At 43.5% G+C, this 15,580-nt stretch overlaps 1 protein-coding gene across 3 annotated transcripts in view; it reads left to right on the forward strand.

The window, feature by feature from the left end:
- Window positions 1-729: 729 nt before the first annotated feature.
- LOC140503261 (uncharacterized) overlaps window positions 730-15,580 on the forward strand; it is a 36,314-nt gene continuing 21,463 nt past the window's right edge. For 2 of the 3 annotated variants that reach the window (XM_072607065.1, XM_072607063.1), the window contains exons 1-3: window positions 730-828; window positions 6,976-7,394; window positions 10,222-10,313. In XM_072607065.1, the coding sequence (XP_072463166.1) occupies window positions 7,364-7,394; window positions 10,222-10,313 (123 nt within the window). In that variant the 5' untranslated portion in view covers window positions 730-828; window positions 6,976-7,363. Of the gene's footprint in view, window positions 829-871; window positions 1,004-6,975; window positions 7,395-10,221; window positions 10,314-15,580 lie in introns of those variants that run through there. The other variant, XM_072607064.1, reaches the window with a different exon arrangement.

Below are 15,580 nucleotides of genomic sequence, written 5' to 3' on the forward strand. Positions count from 1 at the left end.
AATAAAATAAAAATGGAACCCAAACAAAACCAACGAACACAACTTTCTCTCTTCCTTTGGAGGAGGGACACTGGACATGCGTGCCAGGACCTGCTCTAGCACCGAGGAGAGCGGCTGAGCCTGGATACAATGAAACAGGCAGTGAGCTGTAGCCATGGCAACGAGCAGGTAACAGTAACCCATCAGGAGCTGACCGGCCCCCCTGCCGTCCCCACCGCGCGCACATCAGACCACAGTGGGCCTACTGGGCGCACTTCCAGGCACCGGGCCTCAGGGAGGCGGCTGGACCTTCACTGGGGGCCAGGGAACGTGGACCTGTCTGCATGGGCCTCCCCAGCGACTGGCCCTCCGGGCATAGGGACAGGTGGGGTGCCCGGCCCCTGGGGAGGGGAAGGATGAGGGGAGCCCCAGTGGAAAGTGCGCGGCCTCTCTCTCTGTCCCTTGCTTTCCATCGTTCTGTCACACTCTCTGATTCTTGGAGCTGGACGCCACCGGCCACCTGCTACCTCCCCTCCCTCCTCCTTGGAGCTGGACCTCTCTAAAGACGCTCGTGAGAGGAGCGCCGCTGAGCCCTCTGGGAAATGGCGTCCGGGGAGCTCGGCGACTCCTGCTCCTCGCTGGGCGCAGGGGTAGAGAAGACTCCATTTCCCAGAAGACATAGGGATCGCAGACTGGGCCTGCGTCTTAGGCCTGACCGCCGGCCCCCCCCCCCCCCCCCCTTGGAATTCGGGGAGTTGTAGTTTCGGGGTTCGGGCCGCGCAGGCGCAATTCTCCGTGGGGCCTGACGTTCCTTCGAGCCTTTGTTCATGGATCTGCCGTGCAGCGCAGGTGAGGAAAAGGGGGAGGAAGGTCCCGGAGGGGTCTGAGGGTGGATGCGCGAGTCTGCGGGCGGGCGTGCGCTTGCGCGAGGGCTGTGGCCGGCTGGGGAGGCGCCGGTGGGCCGAGGGCAGCTTGGGGTCGCCCGGTTCCGGGTGCTAGGCACTGTGCGGGTGTCAGTGTGCGTGTAAGTACTCCCGTGGGGTGGGGGGAGTTGGGGGTGTGTGCGTGTGTGTGTACGTACGTGAGCGCGCGTGCACACCGGGGGGGGGGGTGAGGCCAGGGCTCCCCGTCTGTGCCCCCCTCACTGCCCTGCAGCCCCTCCCGTGTGTCACAAGAGGATGCCCACCCCTGAGCATGCCCCCCACCCCGCCGCGCCTCCCGGACCGCCTCCGCAGGTGTGCCCCAGGAGGACAGCCGTGTGTGCGCGTCTGTGTCCCGAGCTCTGCGCAGTCTTCGTGGGGGAGGGGGAGGAATAAAGGATTCCTGTACTGTCATGGGAGACAGCGGCTCTTAGGACACCCCCATATTTCTTCCAGCGGTTTAGTACAGTCCCCAGCAGCACTAATGTTTCTTTTCTTTTATTTAAAATTTGCAAAGCACTTTTAAAAATAAACATAATTGATTTTTCAGTTCTTAACATTCACTTCCACGAGAATTTGAATACAAAATTTTCTCCCCGTCTCTCCCCACCCCCACCCCAGGGCACCTGCACCCCATCCCCCCTTCCTCCCGTCTGTCCCCCCTTCTTTCCCCACCCTTCGTCCATCCCCCTGCGCCTCTGTTTTCCCCGTAGAGCAGAATAGATTTCTGTACTCCATTGCCTGTGTAGCTTCATTTCTAGTCGCATGCTAAGTTTTTAACGTTCATTCTTAAAGCTTTGAGTTCCATGCTCTCTCCCCTCCCTCCCCACCCACCCTCATTGAGAAAACAAGCAATTCAGTATGGGTCACACACGTGTAGCAATGCAAAGCACTTCCATGATAGTTATGTTGTGAAACACTGACCACATTTCCCTCTGTCCCATCCTGTCCTCCATTTATTCCAATCTCTCTCTTGACCCGTCCTCCTACAGTAGTGTTTGCTTCTGATTATCCCTTTCCCCAATTTGCTGTCCCTTCTATTATCTTCTCTCTCCTGTCCCCCTCCCTCTGCCTTCCTGCAGGGTAAAATACAATTCCGTATCCAATGGAGTGTGTATTATTCCCTTCTTAAGCCAAACCCCATGAGAGTAAGGCTCAATTGTTTCCTTTCACCTCCCCCCTCTTCACCTCCATTGTAAAAGCTCTTTCTTCCTTCTTTTATGGGAGATGATTTGCCACATTCTGCCTCTCCTTTTCTCTTATTCCTAGTACATTCCATTCAACAGTAAATTTTATTTTTTTTAGGTAATCTCCCTTCATACTCAGCTCACCCTCTGCCCTCTATCTATGTGTGTGTGTGTATATGTATATATATACATATACACACACATATACACCCACATATTACACATATATAATATACACATACATATCCATACACACTTACATATATATGTATGCATGCATGCATGTACACACACACACACACATATATATATTCCCTTTAACTACCCTAATACTGAAAAAGGTCTCATGATTTACAAATAACCTCTTTCCATGTAGGAATGTAAACAGTTCAACTTTAATGAGATCCTTAGGGCTTCTCTTTCCTTTTTACCTTCTCATGCTTCTCTTGATTCTTATATTTGAAAGTTAAACTTTCTATTCAGTTCTGGTCTTTTCAGCAAGAGTGCTTGGAAATCCTCTATTTCATTGAAATTCCATTTTTTCCCCCTGAAGTATATACTCAGTTTTGCTCGGTAGGTGATTCTAGGTTTTAATCCTATCTCCTTTGACCTCTGGAATATCATATTCCAAGCCCTTCAGTCCCTTAGTGTAGAAGCTGTTAAATCCTGTGTTGTCTGATTGTATTTCCACAATATTTGAATTGTTTCTTTCTGGTTGCTTGTAATATTTTCTTCTTGACCTGGGAACTCTCTAATTTGGCTACAATATCCCTAGGAGTTTTCCTTTTTGGGTCTCTTTCAGGAGGTAATTGGTGAGTTCTTTCCATTTCTATTTTATTCTCTGTGTCTAGAATATCTGGGTAGTTTTCCTTGATAATTTCTTGGAAAATGATGTGTAGGCTCTTTTTTTGATCATGGTTTTCAAGTAGACCAATAATTTTTAAATTGTCTCTCCTAGATCTATTTTCCAGGTCAGTTGTTTTTCCAGTGAGATATTTCACAGTCTTCTAGTTTTTCATTCTTTTGGTTTTGCTTTATAATGTCCTGGTTTCTCATAAAGTCATTATCTTCCATCTGCTCCATTCTAATTTTTAAATAACTATTTTCTTCAGTGAGCTTTTGAACCTCATTTTCCATTTGGCCAATTCTGCTTTTTAAAGCATTCTTCTCCTTATTGGCTTTTTGGATCTCTTTTGCCACTTGGGGTAGTCTATTTTTAAAGGTGTGTTATTTTATTCAGCATTTTTTGGGGTGTCCTTTAGCAAGCTCTTGACTCACTTTTCATGATTTTCTTACATTGCTTTCATTTCTCTTCCCAATTTTTCCTCCACCTCTCTTGATTTTCAAAATCCTTTTTGACCTTTTCCATGGCCTGAGACCACTGCATATTTTTTTTTGGAGGTTTTGGATGTACAGGCCTTGACTTTTATGCCTTCCTCTGATGGTATACTTTGTTCTTCCTCACCTGAAAGGATGGAAGAAAATACCTGTTGACCAAGAAAGTCTTCTATAGTCTCATTTTTTTTCCCTTTTTTGGGCATTTTCCCAGCCAGTGACTTGACTTTTGAGTCCTTTGTGAATGTATAGTCTGAGGACCTGTAAGTTCTCAGTTCCTCCAAGATGGCACAATCAACCTGCGCTCTGGTCTGTGAGCAACCACAAGCACTCCTTTCTGCCCTGGATCTACAAGTAGGATTCCCTCTCCACAGTCACCACCAGCTCCACCATGCCAGCGCTCTTCCTCACCCCAGGACCCCCACTCAGGGTTCCAAAAGTGGATGCTGTTGCTGCCTTTGTGGCTGCTGCCCCACTGAGGCCAGGGCTGGGGCCAGATGGCACTCCCCTCTCACTCAAGTGAAAGAGCTTTCTTACTGACCTTTGAAGCTGTTTTTGGTGTTTATGGGTTGAGACATCTGGGAACTGCAGCTGCTACCTGAGATTTCGGGTCCTGAAACCTGCTCCAGTCCTGTCTGTGCTGTGCCCCATGGCCAAGGCTGTGCTGTGCTGTGCTGTGCTCTGAGCCTGGTGTGTAGACCTTTCCTGTTGGTCTTCCAGGCTGTCATGGGCTGGAAATCTCTTTCACTCTGTCTTTTTGTGGCTTCTGCTGCTCTAGAATTTGTTTAGTCATTTTTACAGGTGTTTTATGGGAGGGAAAGCTAGAGCAGGTCTGTCCTTCTACGCCACCATCTTGGCTCTGGCTCCCGTGAAACACTTAAAAATTTTTTTCTTATTGATCTTATTTTTTTTTTTTTAGTATTTTCTTTTAGTTTTCCCAGGTTACATGTGAAAACAATTTTTAACATACCAAATTTTCTCCCTCCCTTTCCATTCCTCCCCCCTCCATTGAGAAGGCAAGCAGTTCTAGGTTACATATGTGTAGTCTTGTAAAACATATCCATAATAGTCATGTTGTGAAAGAAAACATAGACCAAAAAAAAAAAAACCTCAAGAAAAGTAAAGAAAGTAAAAAAATGTGTAGACACTATCAATTCTTTCTCTGGGGGTGGATAGATTTTTCATCATAGATCCTTCAGAGCTGTCTTCATCGTATTGATAAGAGTAGCCAAGTCATTCACAGTTGATCATCTTACAATACTACTGTTACTTTGTACCTAGCACATTTCACTTTCTGTCAGCCCCTATGAGTCTATCCAGGTTTTCCGAGAGCATGCTTCTCACCATTTCTTATAGTAGAAGAGTGAATTCTGTCATCATCACATACCACACCTTGTTCAGCCATTGCCCAATTGATGGGCATCCCCTCAGTTCTGTGCCCCCAGAAATGAGCTGTTCCAAATATTTTTGTACATATAGATCCTTTTCCTTTTCCTTTTTTCTCTCTTTTGGGATACAGACCTAGTAGTGATGTTTCTGGGTCAAAGGTAATGCATGGTTTTATAGCCCTTTGCGCATAGTTCCAAGTCACTCTACAGAATGTAGGGCATTATTGATTCATTTTTCCCATGTTCTCGCCGACATTTGTCATTCGCCTTTTCTGTTCTATTAGGCAGTTTCTTTAGTTACACAAAACTGGAACGTCAGAAGGGTAGGGGCTGTGAGACCAGGCTCTTCCAGCTGATGTTGTGGTAGAATGGAGAGGGGAGGCGCGTTGGTATCAGAGAACCGATGATAGTTCTGGGAGATTAGGAGCAAAGGCTAAAGGGGATGGGTCAGGTGAGGGGAGTCCAGGACACTGGTAGGCAGGGAAAAGATAAGACCTGGGAAGGAGACAGACCTGGGGAGCTCAAGGGTGCTGGAGTGGGGATGAGAAAGTCAAAGATCAGGTGAGAGGACTGAAGAGGAAGGCTTGCTGTGTCTGAAGGGAGAGAAGAGGGGAGGAGCTCTAGGGAAGGATGCAGCAGGGAGTCTAGTAAAAAGCAGCTGCCCCTAGCCCACTCCTCACTCTCCTTAGGCATTGCTGCTCCTGTCCAAAGTGGATGGGTGTATTCTATTACCATGTTGTTTTCCTAGGGGATCTCTTCTTTACTGTCATTGCATAAAAACCCCTTCCTCATCTCTTTTCTTCCCCATCTTATTTCTGACTGTCCATCCTCTGGGGTCACTTTCTTCAGTTCAAGGACCACCACTTTTTTCTTAAATTTTCTGGTGGACTTTTTTAACTTTTTCTTTCTTAAGTGCTTAGCATACATAATAGGTACTTAATAAATGTCATCTGGCTGACTCTTTTAAATTCCTGAAATTCATCTCAAAGATTCTCTATATAGTATAGTAAATCCTGACTGATATTGTTTATTATAAGAAAGCCAATACATTTATTTAAAGGGCACCCCCAGATACTTACCTAGCTGCGTGACCTTGGGAAAGTCACTTAACCTTGTCTGCCCTCAGTTCTCATCTGTAAATGAGAGAAATGGCAAATCACTCCAGTATCTTTGCCAAAAACAAAACAAGACAAAACACAAAACACGAAACCTAAATGGTATCACAAAGAGTCAGACACAGCTGAAATGATTCTACAACAAAGATTTCTAGCTTTGAATCTTATAATCCTAGAAAAACTACCTTGAGATCCCATCCTCCCTCCCTCTCTGTGCCTCTCTGTCTCTCCCCCTTCCTCCTCTATTCCCCATCTCTGTCTTTCTCTCTGTCTGTCTCTCTCTGTGCCCCTCTCCCTCTGTCTCTCCCCTCTTCCTCTCTCCCTCTCTTCTCCCTCCATTAAGCATTAAGGTTTCCTAGGGCTTTACAGACATGATCTCATTGGAATCTCACAGCAAACACTGGGGTGAGGCTAGGAGCGCTGGGATGCTCCTCCTGGAGTTCTGAGAGGAGCAAACTCTGGCTCAGACACATTCACGACATGACTTTCAGGGAGAACAACGGTGCTTAGTCTGAGAGCCAGCTGCAGTTTTCCCTGTCTCAGCCTTTGTCCACTGCAGTTTCTTAAGCTGCCCTTGAATGCCAAGGACCTGCCATGTCAAGTCAGCAAGCATTTTTAAAGTGCTTTTGCTAAAACTGGGAATTCAAAGAAAGGCACAAATTGGGTCCCTCCCTCTAGGAGCGTATATTCTAAAGGAGAGATGGGAGCTAGGGAAACAAAAGCAAAAATGGAATTGTTGATATTTTTGAGGGTCCCTGCCCTCAAGGAGTCTACTTTCCACTATTCATGCTTATCTCCTCCATAGTTTTCCACAAGCCCTTACATACCGTAGGAGTGCCTTTATTTGGGCCCATGTAGAAGCTCTGTCTACCATGACAGAGTGGCCATTTATATGTAACTCATAGTCTTTGGGTTGACTTGCTAGGAGTCACTAGTATGTGTCAGTGACCAGACTTAAACCTAGGTCTTCCATTGCTTCTCTGAAAATGCATGGTGATTGTTGAGTGTTTGGAATGAATGAAGCTCATCATGTCCTCCTTTGTTTATCCAGGGCCTTTGGCTCTCTTCAGGAACTTGGGATGAGATCTGTGACTGAGGCGACTGAGCCCTTCCAGAAGTGCCAGCAGAAGGGTTATCTCCAGGGGAGACAGAGACTCATGTGGTGATGATCCCAGCCAAAGCGATCTGCTTCTCTTCTGTAGGAAAGTGAAGGCCAAGCAGCCTAAACAGTGACCTACATGAAAGGAAGTATCGTTGGGACTCAGGCATCCCTGATAGGAGGACCTACAGCTGCCCAGGGACCTTTGGTAGCAACTTCAGGACAGGCTGATGGGAAAGGATTCTCTTGGAGTGGCTCATGTTGAATCAGGAAGCTCTTTTCACCATCTTGCCTTTGCAGTAAAGCCAGAGCATCCAGGAACAGCAAGGCAGAGGTGATCATGGAGAATTTGGCCCAAATGTTTGAGAGAGGTGAGATTACAAAGGTTGGTGGCTGGGCTAGTGTTCCACCTATGGCCCTGGGCAAGTCCCTCTGCTTGTCTCAGGACTCCAGGAGAAGCATCCTGGTACTCCAGGCCTCACCCTGGTGTTTGTGGTGAAGTCCAGTCACTGAAGTTCTCTGCAAATCTTAATGATCTGTAAAGCTCAGCTGTCCACATGCATGAGGTCTCAGTCATTTCTCAGGTCTTTAAGGACCTGGCACATCGGGAAGCCAATCCCCTCATTTTCTGTCCTGCTTTAAGGTTTGCAGTGTTGTCCAGATGGGATTTTACTGGATCTATTCCTTGTGACAGCACCGACCTTCCCAAGGTGGTTGTGAGGAGCAAATGAAATAATACATGTAATAGCACTTGGCAAACCCTAAAATATTTCATTTTTATTATGTATTACATATTTATTTATCATATGTTTATATCTATATATTATATATCTATATCTAATATACCTCTATATATCATATATCTGTATCTATATATTATATATCTATATCCATCTATCTATATATGCATCTGTATGTAGGACACACTGTCACATTAGTCATGACATAAGTAGGCAGGCTGCTGGTAGGTAATCCAAAGTGATCTTTTTTATCCTTACAGATTCTTACCTTCCTTGGGGTCCCTGCTAAGGCCTTAATAAATACTTATTATGGTGCAGCTAAGTGGCACAGTGGATAGACCACTGGCCCTGGAGTCAGGAGGACTTGAGTTCAAATGTGGCCTTCAGACACTTGACACTTACTAGCTGTGTGACCTTGGGCAAGTCACTTACCCCCAATTGCCTTGCCTCCCCACCTCCAGAAAAAAAACTTACTGATTGATTGTTGATACACCAATTACATCCTTACTGTCAGTTTCCTCTCAGTGCTCTAGGTCAGAGTTCAAACCTAACCTGGGGTCCATAAATATTTTAATAGCTATCAATATAATGGTTTTCTTTGTAATTTTGGGTATTCTGTTTTATTCATTTAAAAACATGTTGCTGAGAAGAATTTCTGCCAGTGACAGAGGGCCCAATTCACACAGAAAAGTTCCTCACTTCTCATGCTGTGAAAGCCCCCCTGCTTTTCTCGTCTCTTGGCCCAGTAGGATCCCACTGTCCAGCCAAATATTAGAGCAGAGGTTCCTCCTCTTTTTTGTTTCGTGTGCTCTCTGACATTCTGGTGGAGCCCACAGACCCCTTCTCAGAATGCTATTTCTTTTTAAACATGGAAGGAAAATCTAAATTTCATTTAGAGGTTAGTGAAAACAAAGATATAATTTGTTGACTCATCCAAGTTCGTGGACTCCCTGAAATCTATTGATAGACACCATGGGATTCTGTGTGTGTTCGTCCTTCATTGTCGAAGAAGACCACACCATCAGAGAAATGATGACATGACTTTGAGTGAGGGAGGGCTGTGCAGGTCACCAGCCTCACTTCTCCTCCAGAGCAATATGAATCCAATGACCAGACATTCATCAGGATGACTGGAGATGACCCAGGATGAGGCAGTTGGGGTTAAGTGACTTGCCCAACGTGACACAGCTAGTGAGTGGGAAGTGTCTGAGGTGAGATTTGAACTCAGGTCCTCTTGACTCCTGCCCTGGTGCTCTATCCACTGCACCACCTAGCTGCACCTATGGGATTCTGTAGACCCCAAATGAAGACCTCTGGACTACAGCAAGGGCTCCCTGGCCTTTGGGTAGAAAGTACTCATTACATGAGAATATTTGAAGCCTATGGTGAGTCCCAGAAACATCCCATCTGCCAGCCTTCTCCCTCCCTCTGCTAGGTGTGAAACATGCACCCTAAGAAATCAAGGTAGGAAAACAATTTCCCATTGGTTGTTCCCGGAGCAGGCGTAGGTGGGAGCGAACAGCCCACTCACCAAACCCCCTCCTAAGCTCTTCCCTTTAAAGAATTCTTCCAGGCTTTCAGAAGTCACTGGCAGTGAGCACGTGATTTGTTCAAATGTTTACACATACATCACTTTGTGCTTATACAAATCTGTGATGTGGGTTGGTCAGGTGTCACTTTTTCCTCATATTTGTAAGTTGAGATCTTAGAAATCGTAGTGAGAAGCTGTCAGAGCTGAGGTCAGAATTCTGTTTTCTTACTCTTGGTTTTGTGCTATATCCACCAGGTCTCCCTCAGAGTAAAGCTTTATGGGTAGAGAATGCCTTTATCCAGAGAAGCCTGAAGATGGATTCTGATGCTCCCTATGAGCCATGGAGGATTACTGGGATATCTTATTCCCAAGGAAGTTAGGTGGCCCGGTGTACAGAGCGTTGGGGTCATATCCAGCCTCAGTCACTAACTAGCTTTATGACTTCCCTTCTGATTGCCTCAGTTTCCTCATCTGTAACACAGATAATAATTATAGCTACCTTCCAGGGTGTTTGTGAGGATGAAATGAGATCATATTTATAAAGTACTTTTCAAACTTTAATGCTATCTATAAATGAGCATACTATGAGTACTGTGATGACAATGATGACTATTCCCTATGTGAGGAGGATGATGGTTTGTAGTACACAGCTGTGAATCCCCATTCATTTGACCCCAGTTCAGATCGTAGTACTAACCCTTGAGGCCTCCTGTGACTCCAGATATTGGGACAGGGTCTCAGACCCTAAAACCCATCTCTTTAATCTCTCCCTGCAGGGCCATGATTGCTCTGGAGGGCCCTTCGACCTGTCTTTATGTAGGGACCATGGTGGTCACCCCTCTTGGTTATCTGGGGATTTCTACTGTGATGAATTTGAAAGCTCCATCTCAGGATTGGTCTCCCTCATGGCACCTTTTCTCCCCTTAGATCTACCTTCTCAAGACCCTTCCCTTCCCCAAGAAAGGAGCACAGAGCAAGAGGAAGGAATGACCTGTGATCTCCTGTCAGTCAGAGCCCAGGTGAGTTGGATTTTTTTTCTCTCTCCCAAATGCTGGATTGTTTCTTAGGGCAGATAGGTCACCTTCCCTTCCCTTTGGTCTCTACCCAACCATGTCCTTTTGAAGCATCAGAACCCCAGTTTTTCTGACCTAAAAAATGAGGCTTTTTTGACAGAGGATATCAGGTTGATAAATTATGAGAACAAAATGGAAGTGGGCAGTAGATCACCTGACCTAACCTTCTCATTTGGGGCTTGAAGAAACTGGGCTCAGGAGAGGAAATGTCTTGCCTGATCTCAGGAGAGGAAAAACTGGAATTAGACCTAATGTGTCTTCTTTTTTTAAAATAATGACATCCTTTGTTTTTATATCATCTTTATTTCCTAATATTTACAGGGAGGTCCTGGTTAGGGTGAATAATGAATCCCCTGAAGTATTTGGATTTGCACTACTTGAAATTGTAATTACATAAAATATAGTAACTGCCCTAAATCTAATGGAAATATGCAATGCAAATTCAAATAATGTGATCACCTTGGGGGGTTCTTGATTCACACTAGTCAAGACCTAGCTTAATCTCCCCTATTTCATATTCAGAGTGTCATCTCTATAACAGATAATTAAAATAGAAACAGCTCAGCAAAACTAATCAGCATGTCATTCAACTTTGACAGGATGTACTGTCTTCTACGTTCACAGTTCCCCTTGGAAGAAGGGAAAGAATTTTGTTTTTGTGCCTTTTCTTAGGGAATCAAGCTTGGTGTCCTTGTCATTATCAGTCTTGGTTTTTCTTATGGTGGTTGTTGTTTACACAGTTGTAATTGTATATGTTGATTTCGTGATTTCCCAGATGGCCCTTGACCTCTTTTCCTAAAAATCTCCACTTGTCTGCCCGTGTTCTTGGTAGTCACCATTCCTCATAGCACAGTGATTTTTTCCATTACATTCCTGTGCCACAATTTGTTTAGCCGTGTTTTGTTCACAGTGATTTGCAATACAAAAAACTCTGCTATAAATCTTTTGATTTCATGAAATTAAAAAAGTTTTGCACAAATAAAACCAATATAGCCAAAATTAGAAAGAAAGCAAGAAACTGGGAGAAAATTTTGACAGCTAATTTCTCTGATAAAGACCTCATATTTCAAGAGCCAAACTTTTGAAAACAAGAGTCAGATTCCCTGGTTGAGAAATGGTAAAAGAATATGAACAGGCAGTTTTCAGAAGAAGAAATCAAAGTTTTCAAGTCACATGAAAAAAATGCTCTAAATCAGTACTGATTAGAGAATTGCAAATTAAAACAACCCTGAGATGCTGTCCCACACCTACCAAATTGGCTGACATAACAGAAAAGGAAAAAGAAAAATGCTGGAGGGGATACGGAAAAATAGGGACACTAATGCACTTTTGGAGTTGTGCATGGTCCTGCCATCCTGGAGAACAATTTGGATCTATGCCCAAAGGGTTGTAACACTTCATAACCATTGACCCAGCAATACCACTACTAGGTTTGTATCCCAAAGAGATTGAAGAAAAGGGAAAAGGCTCTATATATACAAAAATATTTATAGCAGCTCTTTTTGTGGTGGTAAAGAATTGGAAACTGAGAGACTGCCTATCAGTTGGGAAATAGTTGAACAAGTTGTGGTTTGTGACTATGATGGTATACTATTGTGTGATAAGAAACGAGAAGGGTGGTGGTTTTAGAAGGACCTGGAAAGACTTATATAAACTAATGCAAAGTGAAGTAAGCAGAACCAGGAGAATATTGTACATAGTGAGTGCAGTATTATAAGAATGATCAACTGCAAAAGACTTAGCTGCTCTAATTAATACAACAATCCAACACAATTCCAAAAAACTCATGATGAAAAATGCTATCCATCTCTAGAGAAACAACTGATGAAAGTTCTGGAAGGAGAAATTGAATTTTCAAATTTTTCTCATTTTAAAGAAAAATTTTCAAAATTAAAAAAAAGAATGTTAACATAAAGTACATTTCAAAAAGGAACTAACATCTGGGGTGTGTCAGGAAAGGTCTCATGGAGACATGGAGGTGAGTTTTAAAGGAAATTAGGGACGCTAAGCAGAAGTGGTGGGTTGGGAGAGAGTACATTCTAGGCATGAGAAATAGCCAGGACAGAGAGATGGACAGGGCAGTGCTGTCCGTGAGGAAGGGGAGGGAGGTCAGTTTTACAGGACTCTATGCAGTATCCAGGAAAAGTAACATAAGAAGACTGGAGAGGCAGGCTGCTTACTGCCAGGGTGTGAAGGACTTTAAATGCCAGAATGTGTGCTGCCTTGGGGTGGGCAGAAAGGAGAGATGGGGAGAAAATTTGTAACTCAAAATCTTGTGGAAGTGTCTGTTGAAAACTAAAAATAAATAAATAGATTTTTAAAAATACCAAATATTAAACTGGATCCTGTGGGCAATAGGGAGCCATTGGTCTTTTTTGAGCCCAAAGGAATGCATCAGTTAACAAGCACTTTATTACTTGAATTCTACCTGCCAGGTACTGTGCTAAGCCTGAGATTACCAATACATGTATCTCTCGAGATACGTTTGCTTCCCCACATCCTGCCTACATTTGGAGAAGTTTTGCTACTTTGATGGACATGAGATATTGCCATATGAGTATTTTACTTGGACTTTGTTTCATTTTGGTGATGTGGATCATTTTTGTTTTTTAAAAATGGATTTGGATTTTTGCTTAGATTTCCCATTGTATCATGTTTCCTTTCTCTTCCCAGAGAATCATCCCATAACAAAAAATTTTTCTCAAAAAACAGGAAAAGCAGCAGAAAAAAAATAATCAACTATTGAACACTTTTTAGTGTTTGTTTCCAGGGTATATGTGAGCTGTTCATATCCTTTGGCCAGTTATCCATTGGAAAACTGTCACCTGCATATAGATTCTAATAGGAATCTCGTGCTCATCTATTACATACTAACAATCATTTGCTGCCCCATTCTTTGCCTTCTCTTTCTTGTCTCGGTTCTCTCTCTCTCTCTCTCTCTCTCTCTCTCTCTCTCTCTCTCTCTCTCCCTTCCTCCCTCCCTTCCTCCCTCCCTCCCTCCCTCTCTCCCTCTCCCCCCCCCCCTCCTCTCCCCCTCTCCCTCAATACAAATATATTTTGTATACATACGAAGAGATCAGTTGTTTAAAGGCCCTCGCCTTGGGAGCATCTCTGTCTTCCAGTCCTTTACCTTAGTGTGTCTTCCTTATCAGACAGCCCCTCATTTACCCTGCATGGATCTTTTTTGTATGTTACTGCTTTCATGTTGTCACCTCCATGGGAATGTGAGCTCCTTGAGAGCAGGGCCTGGTTTTTGCCTTGCTTTGTATCCCCAGGGTTTAGTGTGGTCAGTGGCACATAGTAGGTGCTTAATAAGTGCTTGGTACTATTGACAGACTTGCTACAAGAGTTTTTCTTGGAAACATGAACCTTTTAAAATATTCATCTTGTTCTTCTCTCTTTAAATTAAATCACTTACAAGTGATACTGAACATCAGTACAAACTAAGTAGAATTATTACTGCCCATGTACTTTTTCCTTAGTAGTGTTACTTTTCACTTCCTCCCTATTAAATTTCCTTCATTGTGCTTTGTCTCTTCATTGTCACTGACTTTTCCTCCTTTGTGATCCCCGTTATTTATCTTCTGGTCTGCCATGTCTGTGTTTGTTTTTTTTACTAAAGATCTTTGCAGATTCCTTTCTAGTTTTAATATTTGTTCCTTATTATAGTATTTCATTACATTAGATTTCATTACATTACTGTTCCACAGCTTATTTAACCATTTTTCTACTGTTGGTGTGTGCTCGTCCTTCGTTGCCGAAGAAGACCACGCCATCAGAGAAATAATGACGTGATTTGCCCTTGACTTTGTTTTGAGTGAGGGAGGGCTGTGCAGGTCACCACCCTCACTTCTCCTTCACATCCATCTGAATCCAGTGACCAGATATTCATCACAATGACCAGAGATTACCCAGGATGAGGCAGTTGGGGTTAAGTGACTTGCCCAAGTTCACACAGCTAGTGAGTGTCAAGTGTCTGAGGTGAGATCTGAACTCAGGTCCTCCTGACTCCTACCCTGGTGCTCTATCCACTGCACCACCTAGATGCCCCTCTACTCTTGGTATTTAAGTTGTCTGTGGGATTTTGTTTCTTTGTTTTTCAATTAAAAAAAATACTGCTAGGAAAATCTCTGAAGAGTTTGCTTCCTCACAACCCCCGATAACAGTTGGAGAACATGCTCCTGGAAGTAGAATTAGTGGGTCAGTCGGTCCGCTGATGTAGGAGCTGACAGTGTTTCAGGCCTCGTGCTAAGTGCTGCCTCAAAGACTGTGATTGATTTGTAGTTTCTTCAGCACATGGATTACTTTGCAAAAGAATCAACCAGCTTGTGGTTGTACCAGCGGTGAAGGAGTTGACCTGTTTGTCCCCCTTCTGCCACATGAAGCTTTGCTGCTTTTAATTACTGCTGTCAGTTTGATGCATCTGAGGTAGTGCCTCATTGATTTCTTTGATTTTTAATGAGGTTGAGGACTTTTCAAGTGATGGTGAACAATCTGGCAGTTCAATGACACAGTGGATAGAGACCTGAACTTGGAACCGAATTCAAGTTCAAGTGTGGCTCTGTCACCCTGAGCAAATCCTCTCTTTGCCCCAGTTTCCTCATCTTTAAAATTGGGATAATTATAGCACCTTTGTTCCCAGGTTTGTTGTGAGGACCATATGAGATCATATCTGTAAAGTGCTTAGCTTAGTGTTTGGCACATAGTAGGTATTGAATAAATACTTGTTAAGTCTACTTCTAAAAAATTTGTATTCTCTTTTGAAAATTGTTTGATCATATCCTTAGCCTGTATTTGTCCCTTACAGACTGGGAGTCACCTTTGTGAACTTTTTACATTTTGTAACTTTTACATTTAAATTGACTGACTAGTTAACCCAATAATCTAAATGGACATATTTTAAATGTCAAAACCATTTTTTTGGTATTATTTACCATCACTATTTTTCTAACCTATTGGTTTTTTCTTCTATTTTGTATTGTTAATATTCTTCAACAAACACAAATGTTTGAACATATGAAGAAGAAAAAGGGTTACGTATGAAACTGTGAACTTCTGTTAGTGTTTTTTAAAGTATACATGAAAAAAATACATGGAATTTAACAAATTAGCAACAGGTAGCCAGCTTCTCTTCTGAATGTTTTTGTTTTGTTTTATTCATGTTCTCTTCATTACAGTTGCTTTCTACTAACCCTCCTCTCCTTCCCCAAAGA

This window comes from Notamacropus eugenii, chromosome 5, assembly GCF_028372415.1.
Source record: "Notamacropus eugenii isolate mMacEug1 chromosome 5, mMacEug1.pri_v2, whole genome shotgun sequence".
NCBI lineage: Eukaryota > Metazoa > Chordata > Mammalia > Diprotodontia > Macropodidae > Notamacropus > Notamacropus eugenii.